At 37.4% G+C, this 13506-nt stretch overlaps 2 protein-coding genes across 2 annotated transcripts; both read left to right on the top strand.

The window, feature by feature from the left end:
- The first annotated feature begins 10805 nt into the window (after positions 1–10805).
- On the top strand, positions 10806–12408 carry LOC116405249. Its single transcript, XM_031889211.1, has 5 exons — positions 10806–11093; positions 11179–11391; positions 11487–11579; positions 11656–11769; positions 11872–12408. The coding sequence occupies exons 1-5, from the start codon at positions 10806–10808 to the stop codon at positions 12388–12390; spliced, it is 1227 nt and encodes a 408-aa protein (XP_031745071.1). The 3' UTR covers positions 12391–12408.
- Positions 12409–12482: 74 nt separating this feature from the next.
- Positions 12483–13257, top strand: LOC116405248. The gene is made up of 2 exons (XM_031889210.1): positions 12483–13007; positions 13086–13257. Exons 1-2 carry the CDS (start codon positions 12811–12813, stop codon positions 13255–13257), a joined length of 369 nt encoding a protein of 122 aa, XP_031745070.1. The 5' UTR covers positions 12483–12810.
- Positions 13258–13506: the final 249 nt, after the last annotated feature.

The following is a 13506-nucleotide window of genomic DNA, read 5'->3' as shown; positions in this document are numbered from 1 at the left end:
GAGGTGAGAGAACCAAAGGATTTAGTCAAGGAAAGGAAGCCCTAAGCATTGTTCTTTGGATGGGTCATTGTACATCTGAGGTAATGGAAGAAGTGGAGTCTTCACCCTCGAAGCACCCAGCCTTAAGGAGAAGCATTGGGTAGCAAGAAAGACGTAAGGTGTGCATTGCTACACGATGAGGTCAGTAAGCTAGGTGTTGCAGTCAGAAAAGTTGTGTTAGGCAAGAAGGGTCTAACATTATGTCAAGTTTAGTTTGTTGTAAGGAAAAGTCTAAAGTGCATTCTATAAAAGTGTTAAGTTAATAAAGTGAAGTTTTGTACTTATTCCGCTGTATTATCTCTGTCTATCACATAATTTGATAATTAATAAAAGGCTTATTTTGTTGCATCCCGCTTCCTCATTTAAAGGAAGTTGACGTTTAAGATGTGCAAAAAGAGATAAGTTATTTCTCTTACTAGACGTTTAATGCGTTGCCTCGCGAGAAGTACGCGATAAAGGTATATCGGAGCATAAGAGCAACAACTTTTTGGGACGAGGCGTGACAGGTGGTATCAGAGCATATGTTTCTTCAGAGAAGAAGAACAAAAGCTTAAGGCAAGGTTAAGTGGTGTGAGACCAGGTGGTATAAGAACATAAGTTCTTCGGAAGGAGCAACAATTTGACAAGAGGTTGCCAATAGCTTCAGAGTATAAATTTCATGGGATGTAAAGAGTTGAAACTTAAAACAGTTTATTCAAGAGGATAAATTGAGAGCTCAATAGGTTAGAACTATTCAAGTTGAAGCTACGATGAGGAAGTTTGATGTAAGTTAGTTCTGAAGCTTGGTCGTGGGAATATGGTTTCTGATAGATAAGTCTAAGTAGTCTGGCCGCTTGACTTCACGTGTGAGCTATTGCTTGTCTGTTTGTCTACATCTTGATTTAATTGGTTAACTCCATGGACTTAGTGAGATAAAATGTAGTGTCATGCATATCTAACTCTAAGCAACAAAGGTTAGAGACATAAGAAATAATGTTGTTGCTTATGTTGGTGTAGTGTATGTGTATATTTAATTCCTCACGATGATTCCTTGATTCAAAATCATTACATGCAAAATGCTCCCAATATCCTCTCTCATCACATACTTCTAAGTCCTCCTTATGTGTACAAGTTTTCCTATTGGATGCCTAAGTGTAAGTTAAACAATAGGTTTTCTTGGATGATTTAGAGTCAAACATAGGGAATTGATATCAAAGCTTAGTTCTAGGGTCTACTTATCAATTAGGCAGTATCAAAGAATTTTATACAATATAAGAGAGTGTATGTTTAAACTATATCAAACTTATGTACACTAGATAACTCTGTAATTTAATGAAGGTAGTTGGGAGAATGGAAGCGTGAACTAACTTGCATTAACGATGAGGTGAGGGAATGTATAGTGCTACTCGACGATTAAGCCATATGAAAATCTTGACACGATATGACTTACCTAACTAGCTTATGATTAAGGAGAGCTCCTTTTGGAGTCTTTAAACACCATAATTAATCACTTGTCGGGATTCAAATGACTAATCCTAGCTAAATAAGGTATATATCTAGAAGTGTTCACTTAAAAGGCTTATAGAGCTTTGTGTTTAAGGGTAGTAATCTCTTGGCGCGTAATACCTACACTTGTTCCCGACATAAATTGGAAGCTATCTCACCAAGATTGAGTTTGTCTCTAAACTCCTTCTTGTGCGCGTTAGCTATATCCTTGTTACTTTCCTTCTCGAGTAGTTGACGATATACACTGGCCAAGTGATGAAAGCAACTCAACTAACGCGGTAAGAATTATAAGCAAAGCTTCTTATCAAGAATCTATCATAGATCCTAAACTACAAATAACACAAGACAAATGATGTAAACTATAGCTAGTTAGTTAGTAAAAATCCCTAACTAATTAGAAGTACAGCTGTAACTAACTTCCTAAAACAGTAATTAACTAACTAAATAAAACAACCTTGTAACTAACTTGTAACCAACCTTGAGATATCAATATATAACAGTCTCCTAGCCTGAAATATGGCAGAGAATTCTTTTGAGAAATCAATCCAAATTTGAATTACATCAAAAAATGAACAGTAAAGACATGGAGAGGTTGAAAAGGTAAAAAGATACATTATATTAAAGAACAAAGGTCGAACTGTATAATAGGAACAAATGCAATGTAAAGAAATACAAAAATGGGAAGAATCACTACTACAAATATATAGTTTCTTTAGTCCTATAGTTAGAAGGTAAAGTACTTAGTTTTAATGCTATTCTTATTTTGTTTGTAGATTTCAAGGAGTTGAGGATAACAATTAGTGAAACTTTGATTAGTTTGGAGTTATCTAAGAGCGTTGTGGTGCTTGGAGGAGGGTGATGTCTTTGTTTCTTGTTGTTGACACTGGATTACTTGACACATTGAAAAGCGTCAAGTAACAAATACTTGACAGTTTTTAAGCATCAAGTAAAGCCTTTTTTGTAGTAGTGAATAGAGAATGACATTACAAGTTAGGGAAAGATGGGGAATGAGATTTTTTTCACTCAACCCTTAAGCTTTCACTTTACAAAATGACCGAAGAAGATGAGGAAACACCTTTATAAACATTAGAAAGACTATTCCTTTCCACCTTTCTCTAGAGCTTGGCCCACGGTTCTAAATGGCTTAGTCAAGCCTGCTAAAATGGTCCACTCAGACCTTATTTTCTTGATAGAGATGGAGTCATTTTTTATAGGTAGATTTAGGTGGGAAATCTATCATTCTGAGTATGTCCGCACCAAAAGCTGCTTCTATTGTCAGGTCACATTCAACTCCATCTACCACTTTTGTTTTCTAGCAAACCTTTTTCTAACGTTCTGATGTGGTCTTCTCGTCTAGTCTTTGTGGGATCTCCTTTGTGATTCACTGACTTATTCTTTTGTTCTTTAGCTTGCATTAAGACGCTAAAAATAGGGTGAAACATGCATGTATGCTTATGTAAAATGTATTTCTAAATATTTATGCATTTACAACATAATCTACGTGTTTTGATACATTTTTTTTAGCATTTTGGTCACATTATTTTATCTAAAAGACCATAATGACTTTTATTTTTCTACAAGTTATCATCTATTCTACTAAGCATATTGTTGTGTACTAATTGTCACCATAACAGGCGCTAAATACGCGAGAGCTAAATCTTACCATATGGCTTCATTATGTGAAAAATTGATTTTGGTCGCATGAATTATCATGTGTGAGTTGACTTTGGCTGTATAATATACGAGAGCTTACTTCGGCCACATTAGTATGTGAGAGCTGACTTCGACCGTATAGTATGCGAGAGTTGTCTTCAACCACATAATTCTAACGTGCGAGAGCTAACTTCAAATGCATAATTTCCTGGCATAGGTAAGCCAAATTCGATCGTGTAACCAAATGATTTGTTACAGTTAGCTATGTACCATGCAATATTTATATCTTGGAATAAAGAGTTAGTACTAACTTTTAAGTTCTAGTGAAGGAATTGGGCTAAATTTTAAGTTGTTTTGTAGAAAGAAGTTGACATCATACCATGGACCAGTAGAGAACAAACTAGATCCCTGACTACTATTGAGCATATGATGGACTTAGAAACTAATTCAGTCAATTACAATGCAATGATAGAAAGTGAAGAGACATTTCTTGAAAGGGTTCGTTGCCCAAATGTTAAAACGATCAGAGAAGCAATTTAGTATTGAAAGACTAAAGGCGTTGGGAGCCACAACTTTCTAAGGAACCATAAATCGAGCTAATGCAAAAAAGTGACTAAGCTTGGTTGTGAAATGCTTTAGGGTAATGGATTGCCTAGAAGAAAAGAAGGTAAAATTAGCAACGTTCTTGTTGCAAGGTAACGTTGAGGATTGGTGGATCCTGTATGCGACAAGTGGAGGAGGAATATAGTTTATTTCTTAGGAAGGATTCAGGAAAGGATTTCAAAAGAAGTTTTATCCTCAATCGTTTGTGGATGAAAGGAGGAAAGAATTTCTAAGATTTGAACATAACAATATGACTATCACGGAGTATGAAAAGAAATTCACCAAACTTGCAAAGTATGCAATGACCTTTGTAGTAGACGAAGAGAATAATTGTAGATGTTTTGAACAAGGGTTAAGAACGACAATTCGAATTCCAGTGACGACAAGTATGAATTGAATAGATATTTCTAAGTTGATTGAGGCAGCCATGAGAGTTGAGAGGTATTTGATTAAAGAAGATGAAAGAAGCGTGAAGAAAAAGAAAATAAATCTGAAGGTAGGTAAGGAAGTAGAAAAGGGGAATGGTGAAAAGATAAGTAAGCAGGGGAAGTTCTACTTTATTCGAGGGTCATATTAGTATGAAGATTAGAGATCAAAATGCATTGAGTGTGGGAAGAGACACACAGGAACTTGTAAGCACAAAATTGAATGTTTTAAGTGTGAAAAAGTGGGGCAATATCAATATGATTGCCAAGAGAAGACCACAATTGGGGTAGGACCAACGCAAATAGGAATGCAGTTTCTCTCGTTTTAATAATTCGTGCAGAAGGATTCCGCTGTACGAAAAGGGAAAGAAAACTTTGAGTTTTGAATTTTAAGGTACAGTGAGAACCATAAAGTTACTACACAAAGAATTTCGAGGACGAAATTCCAAAAAGGAGGGACTAGTTGTGAGGTCCTGATCTAAAGAAATAACCCTTGTCAAAAGGACTATCTAAGACAAGTAAAAGCCTAGAAAAGGCGTTAAGCAAAGAAGGATACGTTTGGGTCAATTGCGTTAAAAATGGGCATCATAAGAAGAAGTAGTTATGTCTGAGGAAGCTAGATAATTAAAGAGTTTGACTTTCCAAGAAGATAAGGTTGTTGTCTCAAGGGAGGGTCCAATCACTACTGCATTTTAACATACGTGTCGGGTTCGGGTTAGTTGCATAGCATGGTGATTTGACAAAGAAACAAGTGTAAAGCACGAAAGTGGCCTTGGAAATAAGAGGTCTCTATAAATAGAGTGGAGGATTAATGAAGGAGTTGAAACCATCCTCGAAAAGACAGCTGAAAGGAGCTTCAAATGCTGAGAAGTTGGTTATGGTAGCCTTTAGGCAAAAGAAAATACCTTAACATAGAAGAGGTGGAGCTGAGACCAAGAGTTTTGTGGGTGACTCACTAGAAGAAAAGTTTTTTAATAGCCTTAAGGATAGCTTGTTTTAAATTGTGCTATTGAAAAGCAAAAAAGTGGGAAATAGAAAAATTTATCCCATCTAATATTTTTCGACTTTGGAGCGTTTCACGCTTTCTTCTTTTTGCTCAAGCAAACTCCCCGCATCAAACCAAACGACGACAATACTTTCATCTCTTTTGCTGCTATACCCATCCACATCCTGTCTCACACGACTGTCGTTCAACCGATGACCTCGTCGTCATTTTCTCTATCCAATTGCTAACGTTGAAGCTTTGGCACCATCGTCATCTACAAGGCAACGCATCGTTGTCTACAAGGGTTTTGCTTAGGGTCACTAGAAGAAAACCTGTCTACTATGACAGTTGTATATCTCAAAAAATGAATGGGAAAATAAAAAACTGTCATAAAATAGAAAATTTTGCGTTTTTGGCGGGAAAAGACGGAATTTTTCGGAAAACACTTTCGCGACAGTTATTTAATGTCATAGAATGTTACCATTAAAAAATTTATTATTTTATATTTTAAAAATTAAAATTACATATTTTTATTTAAAAAAAAACCAAATTCCCCAAAATTTTCCCCAAATTCTTCCTCCCATCCGCGTGCCCTAAATTTCCCCCAAATTTTCCCCAATTTCTTCCTCCCATCCGCGTGCCCTAAATTTCCCCAAACTCTTCCCAATTTCTTCCTCCCATCCGTATGCCCTAATAGCACCCCCTCCTGCCCGGTCGTCCGTCCGTTCGCAATCGCATTGTGCCCAAAATTTCTCCCATTCCGAAACCGTTCGCTTTTCTCCCAATTCCGACCGTTTGAAGTCTCGTCGCCACCACCACCCCCCTCCTACCCGTCCGTCCAAACCTCCTCCACCAACCCGTCGCCACCACCCCGGTCTTCTCCAAACCTCTGCAATCAACCCGAAGCTTCAAATCGTGGGTGTCGGTCGTTACCCCTCCCCTCTGCCGGTAAGCTTATCTCTTTCTCTCTTTCTCTCTCTATGAAGTTCTTCTTTGTCTCCATTGGATTGTTTCGTGAGTTTCAGTTTTTCCCAATTTCAGTCATTAATCGTTGATTTTCTGTTATATGACCTTAATTCGTTCTTGCAACCACATGAGCTTATTTTGTGAATTGAGTTATGCCCAATTTCTGTTTTCTAACTGTTAATTTCTCTTCAATTTTAATTTCTGGCAGTGTACTGTGGTACAATCTAAAATTAGTCTAATTACTTGTACAATGTAAGCCAAACTACTTATACAAACCTACCCTAATCAACTAACTAAAGACAAACTATTGTTATAATTATTTGTCAACTAATTCCCTTCATCATTCATCATGTCTGTAAAGGAAATTGTCCTTCAAATGTTTTATGCTAATTGGGGGTTGTTGAACCTAGTCCAGAAGTTTCCTTCAAGATGGTTTCATCACTAATGTGGTAATGAGACAACCTTTCAAATTAATGTAACAAATTTCATTACTTTTCATCATGGCATTCGAGTGATTCGTTTAATAGGGACGAAAGTCTTCAAAACTGTCAAAGTCGACAAAATCCAATAGGGGAGGTCTGAATTGACTCAAGTCTTAGGAGAATGTTTCATGGTATTTGAGTGTTAATAGGTGGATTACGATATTTTCTTCGTATATATAGTTACAATATTTTCTTTAGTATATATAATTTTGATGTTGATTATCTATTTTGGAAAATATACTTTTGTGTGTCTATCTGTGACGCTTTTTCCTACCACAATCGTTTCAAATACAGCTAGAAAATTCCTAAATGGTATGAAATAAATTATTAAGTACTTTGAGGATCATCTACCGTTTTGAAAGTTTGAGTTTTAAAAGTTGTTGCCTATAATCTCTTTTGTAATCAGGTTTATTTCGAGGCCAACTTAGACCTCTACAAAATGGACAAGTCATGGATGACCCAAAATAGGATGTCAAGAGAATATGATTTAGGAGTCGAAAGGTTCATTAAATTTGGGTTGAGTCATGCCAAAGGTCTTAATTCAATTAGATGTCCATGTTTGAATTGCGGCAATCGTTTACTTAAGGATGTCTCAACAGTTCGGTATCATCTGTATGCCAATGGAATTGATAAGAGTTACAAGGTATGGTTTTGGCATGGTGAAGAATTGAACTCAGATCACGTTGCCAACACGATGGAAAATACAGTGGATGAAACTGATGAAAACGACGATTTATTTAATACAATTAATATGGTTCAATCTGTTCAAGAACAATCTTGTAATGCATCAAATACCTTCGACACTATGTTTGATGACGCGAAGAAACCCTTATACCCAGGATGTAAGAAATTCACAAAGTTATCAGCCCTCGTGAGATTGTATAACCTGAAGGTTAAGTATGGTTGGACGAATACTAGCTTCTCTGAATTGCTGTCCATAATAAGTGATTTATTACCTGATAACAATGAAATTCCATGTTCTTTGTACGAAGCGAAGAAAACACTTGGTGCCCTAGGACTGAGTTACCAAAAGATTGATGCATGCCCTAATGATTGTTGCTTGTACAGAAAAGAATATGAAAAGTTGACCAAGTGCCCTAAGTGTGGTTTGTCAAGGTGGAAGATCGCTAAGAACTCAAAAGAGGAAAAAAGTGGTGTGGCTGCTAAGTAGATGTGGTACTTTCCAATAATTCCAAGATTTATAAGAATGTTCAAGAGATCTGAAAATGCTAAGAACTTGCGTTGGCATGCGATAGATAGACAAGTTGATGGTATTTTGAGACACCCGGCTGACACTCCATCATGGAGGTTGATAGACCACATGTGGCCAACCTTTGGGTCAGAACCGAGAAATCTCCGTTTGGGTTTGTCTACTGATGGAATTAACCCATTTGGAGATATGTCGACGACGTACAGTTGTTGGCCCATCATCACTACAATATACAACCTTCCACCATGGCTGTGTATGAGAAGAAAACATTTGATGCTGACAATGTTAATATCAGGTCCAAAGCAACCGGGCTACGATATCAATACGTACTTAGCACCTTTAATTGATGATCTACAAACGATGTGGACGGATGGAGTTCGTTGTTTCGATGCATATAAGGAAGAATATTTCACACTGCGGGCTGTCTTATTATGGACCATCAACGATTTTCCAGCATACGGTAATCTATGCGGTTTTAGTGTGAAAGGATATAAGGCTTGTCCAATATGTGGAGAGGAGACTACTTCTATAAGATTGCAACATGAAAAAAAATGTCATACATGGGACACAGGAAGTATTTGCCAAGACATCATCCATACAGATTACAAAAAAAAAAAATAATTAATGGGAAGCAAGAGCATGGAATTCCTCCACAACCCTTGTCGGCAAGGCCATGTACCTTAAGATGAAAGACATGATATTTTCATGAGGGAAGAAGTGTGGGAAGACCGTGCATAATGAAGGTGGCAATGACTATTGGAAAAGAAGACATGCTTTTTTTCAACTACCATATTGGAAACACTTGCATGTTCGACACTGTTTAGACATAATGCATATTGAAAAAAATGTATGCATGAACATAGTGGGCACCTTACTTGATATACCAAGAAAAAGTAAGGATGGGATGAATACTAGACTTGACTTGGTTGATATGAAAATTAGACCAGAATTGGCACCAACGTTTACTGGTAATAGAACTTATATCCCTGCGGCATGTTATACACTGTCAAAAGAAGAGAAGTATCGATTTTGCAAGACTTTGTCAGAAATTAAAGTTCCAGAAGGTTATTCAGCAAATATTAGTAGTCGTGTCTCTTTGGATGACTTAAAACTGACCGGCCTTAAGTCGCACGACTGTTATGTTTTAATGCAGCAACTGCTTCCAATTGCAATACGTTCAGTCCTACCGAAGAATGTGAGGTACACTATTAGTAGATTGTGCTTCTTCTTCAATGCGATTTGTGCCAAAAAAAATTCTGTCTCAGATCTTGATGCACTTCAAGAAGATATAGTTCTGACTTTATGCAATCTTGAGAAGTATTTCCCACCCTCGTTTTTTACAATCATGGTTCACCTTGTCGTTCATCTCGTTAGAGAAGTAAAGCTTTGTGGACCAGTATATTTGCGATGGATGTACCCATTTGAACGATGCATGAAAGTGTTGAAAAGTTATGTTCGCAGTAGAGCTCGACCGGAAGGATGCAATGCAGAAGCAAGCATATGCGAGGAGGCAGTTGAATTCTGTTCAGATTTTCTTTCTGGATTAGATCCTATTGGACTTGGGTCACTCAATTCAAGGACAGAAATACAAAGCGATCGACCGCTATCAGCAGGAACATACGTTCGACCCGATGTCCAACAACTCAAGCAAGCACATCTTCATGTCTTACAGAACATTGGAGAAGTGCACCCATACGTTGAGTAAGCATTCGTATGAGTATATACTGCCATTAATTTACCCTCAAGCCACCAATTTAATGTATGAAACATTTCGTAGGCAACATTTCAATCAATTAAAGATAGAAAATCGCAGAAGAGCAAAAAATGAACAGTGGCTACAAGTTGAACATAATCGATCCTTCAGTGCATGGTTTAGGGATCGGGTACGTACACAATCAAAAATTTATTTTCGTTTAATCTAATTGTTCAATATTTAGAACGACTAATTGTTCTATTCAATAGGTGATGAGTGAACTACAGGAAGGGAAGGTTCTCTCGAACACCATACGTTGGCTTGCACATGGACCCCACCCTGCTTTAATGATGTACGACGGATACATAATTAATGGAACGTCTTACCACACAAAATCTCGTGATGACTACCGAACGGTGCAAAACAGTGGGATTATGTTAGTCGCAACAACAATGCAAGTGTCAAGTGCGAAGGACAAAAACCCGGTCGTCTGTGACATGTCTTTCTATGGCACCATTCAAGAGATTTGGGAAGTCAACTACAATATGTTTAAGGTTGTTCTTTTCAAATGCAATTGGGTTGAAAATAATGCTGCTGTTCGAAGGACGATCTGAACTACACACTGGTGGACCTTAGTCGAATTGGCCACCTTCAGATTCGTTCATTATTGCCACACACGGAAGACAAGTATTCTATGTCACAGATCCTGTTGATCCAAGATGGTCGGTTGTTGTGATGCCACCCGAGAAGGAATTTCCCCACAAATGTGTTGATGATGACATAAGTGACATCTTGCCTCACTATCCCCCACTCTCTTCTTACCACACAACTTTTGATTTTGACGAAGGTGGTGAAACATATGCTAGACCTGACTGTGAAAGCACATGAGTTACCAATTGACTATCCCCACAAATGAGTTAATCATTGTTGTTTTTTTCTTCTTTGTAGGACTATTCCATTTTCAGAGATGACTACTTCAGAATGTATCGTTATCAAGTTTTCTTTTCATGTTCAATACTTTCTTTGTTTTCAAATTTTAGAGAATTTTATGTAGTAGATGTTCTAATTTGAAAGTGTTATGTGCTTTACCATATTTAGTGTGAATTTTGCCTAATTAAGTTTGTATGAATTGTTTCCTATTTTCTTTGAGAACCAAGGGTTTATTAATGTTTAGTTATGTTAACACTTTTTTGGTTATTTCATATTTCACATTTACAATTAAATCACATGTATTATGTTTTAAATCACATGTATGTTTGCAGTAATGGTTCATTCAGATGATGATGAGGTTGCTACACCCATTCAAAGAGGGGAAACTAGTAGCCAGAAAAAGAAACGTGGCCCTACGGGAATGAAAGATATAACACGTTTTAGTAGTGAGGGACGGAGAATGGTTATTCAGTACAATGAACTAGGTCAACCGATTGGACCGAATGCAACGAAGTTGAAGAGTTTTATTGGAACGACCGTAAGGTTTCACGTTCCTATCACGTACTCTACTTGGCATGTTGTTCCAATGGAGATGAAGGGGAAAATTTATGAATTGATTGAGGTAAAAATGCTTCTTATTGAGTGTTTTTAGGTTAAACTACCAACTTCAACAGATTTAATACATTTTATTATTATTTTTTTTGTAGGCCGGCTTCATTCTTGACCCCAAGTCGAAGAAAAACATACTTCAAAACGCGGGAGTATGCTATCGTGGGTTCAAGTCGAGATTAACAACTACGTACGTACTTCCATTTAAGGACGATGTGGAGAAATTAAAACACCCACCAGCGGAATACTCATTCATCGATCAAGACCATTGGGATGAATTTGTGGCTTCACGGTTGAAGGAAGATTTTGAAGTACGTATGGATATCCAAACATTTTCTTATACTTTATGTACAATTTGTTACACAAATATGTTAATTTAATAGAGGTTATACAACTTTTTCTACAGAAAAAAAGTGAAGATGGTAAACTGAAAAGGAGCCTGTACAAATACAACCATAGAATATCTCGCAAGGGGTATGCAAATCTGGTTGAGGAGTTGGTAAGTAACTGCCCTTAAAGATGTTCTTTGTTTTCATGATGTTAGATTCCAAATATAACATATACTGTTTATGTAGCGTGCATCTTCTTCGTCAGATCAAATAGATCGATCGATAGTATGGAAACATGCACGGTTGGATCGTAAGGGAGAGTTCCCAGATAAAGAGACGATGGACGTTGCCAATCTCATTGTAAGTTAACAAGTTGAGAAAATTTGGCAACTTATAATTTCTATGTTTTTTTTGTTACTATGGTTTCACATCTTTTAATTTCCATTTCATGCACTATTTTAGGACGATCTAATGGGCAACCAGAAGGGACGTAGTTTATCTGGTGGTGACGATGTTCTCACCCAGGCATTGGGAGGGAAAGATCGTCCGGGCATACTCCGAGGCGTGGGGAAGTACGTGACTAAGAAAAAATATTTCCATACCCCAATGGAATCTAAAGAAGGTAATGAGGAGAGGACAGTGTATGAGGAACGTGATCAAATTGCCAAACGAATTATCGAGCTAGAAGCGAAGTTGCATAAAATGAAAAAAGATGAGTGTGCGAAAGGAGATGAAGAAGAACAAGACCCTAGTATGTGTTCGAAAGGAACACCATCAGTTGAAGGGGTTTCAGATGATGAGACTGAAGACGTAGCCTCTGATTCAGTACCAGATAAAGCGGCTGACGTTGTGACAGAAGTGAACAAAGAAGAAAATGTGGGGGACACAAGATCAAGTGACTTGAAGGTTAGTTTAAAGTATACTTTACTAATTAAGGCACACTGCTCCACAACAATTCTATATACGTGTTTAATCTTGTAAGAAGTTAGACATAACCCTGAAAACGTATTGACTAACTTTACGTGCACATATTTAACATATAATTCTACGTAGGTTGGAACTCTGTGTATGCTTGCGTTTGAAACTGAAGATACTATCATTGCACATGGGACAATATTTGATGCTGAAGGTGACGGTGAGAACATCAAGGTATCAGTGGATGTTGTCCTCGATGGCCAATGTGTGATTCCAAATCCGACAAAGGAAGGAGTCACCAAACTGACGCATGAAGTCGGATCACATTTATTGTGGCCACGACATCTTGTTCTTACTAGGAATGATAAGGTAATTGTCTGTCTTATTGTGTTGGAGTTTTTATGCATCAAATTATACTAACAGTAGTTGAACTTTTTGTGATAGAAGGAAACTGTGGGCTTCAATACGGATCCGTCCACATTCTCTATGGCAGCATATCTACGTGCTCTAGTGGCACTCCGGTGTTTGGTTAGACTCGTTGAACATATGGGGTCATCGATTCAACTAAACACGCCTTTAGAGCTATTCGGTGTGAAGAGAAAATGTTGCATTATGGTTGAGTCACTGAGGGATTTCTCGTCAATGCAGCCAATATGCACATCATGCTTAGATGCTTACATGATGTAAGATTTCCTTTTAATATATATACGTCATTGATGGTTGCGGTCTCCTTTTAATTGTAATGTCATTTCATTGTGTAGGTACCTTCACACAATTATGGTACAAGGACGAAGTTCAAGCTTGTTCAAGTTCATGGATGCCGGATCTGTAAGTTACTCGAGTTACAAACAATCGCGTGCGCAGTTGTTGAATGCTCGACTTCTCGGTGCCGAGTATGACCAAGTAGTATTGTTCCCATACAACTCTGGGTAAGCGCATGACAATGACATTTTCATTAGCATTCACGATTTGAATTCACTATTAAAATATTAATTTATAATGGTGGAAATGTGTTCTTAGCAATCATTGGACATTGGTCGTTGTTAATCCTACAAAGGTGTTGCATATTGGATTGACCCGTTGAAGAATCGGATTGACGGAGACATGAGTGAAGTGCTTCAAATGTAGGTCATATTATTGTCGTTAATGTCTTTATTATGTGTACAACTATTTTAATTATGT

The sequence above is a fragment of the Cucumis sativus genome, chromosome 7 (genome assembly GCF_000004075.3).
Source record: "Cucumis sativus cultivar 9930 chromosome 7, Cucumber_9930_V3, whole genome shotgun sequence".
Taxonomy (NCBI): domain Eukaryota; kingdom Viridiplantae; phylum Streptophyta; class Magnoliopsida; order Cucurbitales; family Cucurbitaceae; genus Cucumis; species Cucumis sativus.
Note: the sequence above shows the minus strand (reverse complement) of the source record. Positions and strands in the feature narration are given on the sequence as shown.

What these genes read in the sequence shown, in the direction of transcription:
- LOC116405249 (XM_031889211.1), top strand. Translation starts at nt 10,806, where the DNA reads ATGGTTCATTCAGATGATGATGAGGTTGCTACACCCATTCAAAGAGGG. An exon ending in AAATTTATGAATTGATTGAG is followed by an intron (nt 11,094 to 11,178) that starts GTAAAAATGCTT and finishes TTTTTTTTGTAG; the next exon opens with GCCGGCTTCATTCTTGACCC. An exon ending in GGTTGAAGGAAGATTTTGAA is followed by an intron (nt 11,392 to 11,486) that starts GTACGTATGGAT and finishes CTTTTTCTACAG; the next exon opens with AAAAAAAGTGAAGATGGTAA.
- LOC116405248 (XM_031889210.1), top strand. Translation starts at nt 12,811, where the DNA reads ATGGCAGCATATCTACGTGCTCTAGTGGCACTCCGGTGTTTGGTTAGA. An exon ending in TGCTTAGATGCTTACATGAT is followed by an intron (nt 13,008 to 13,085) that starts GTAAGATTTCCT and finishes TTCATTGTGTAG; the next exon opens with GTACCTTCACACAATTATGG.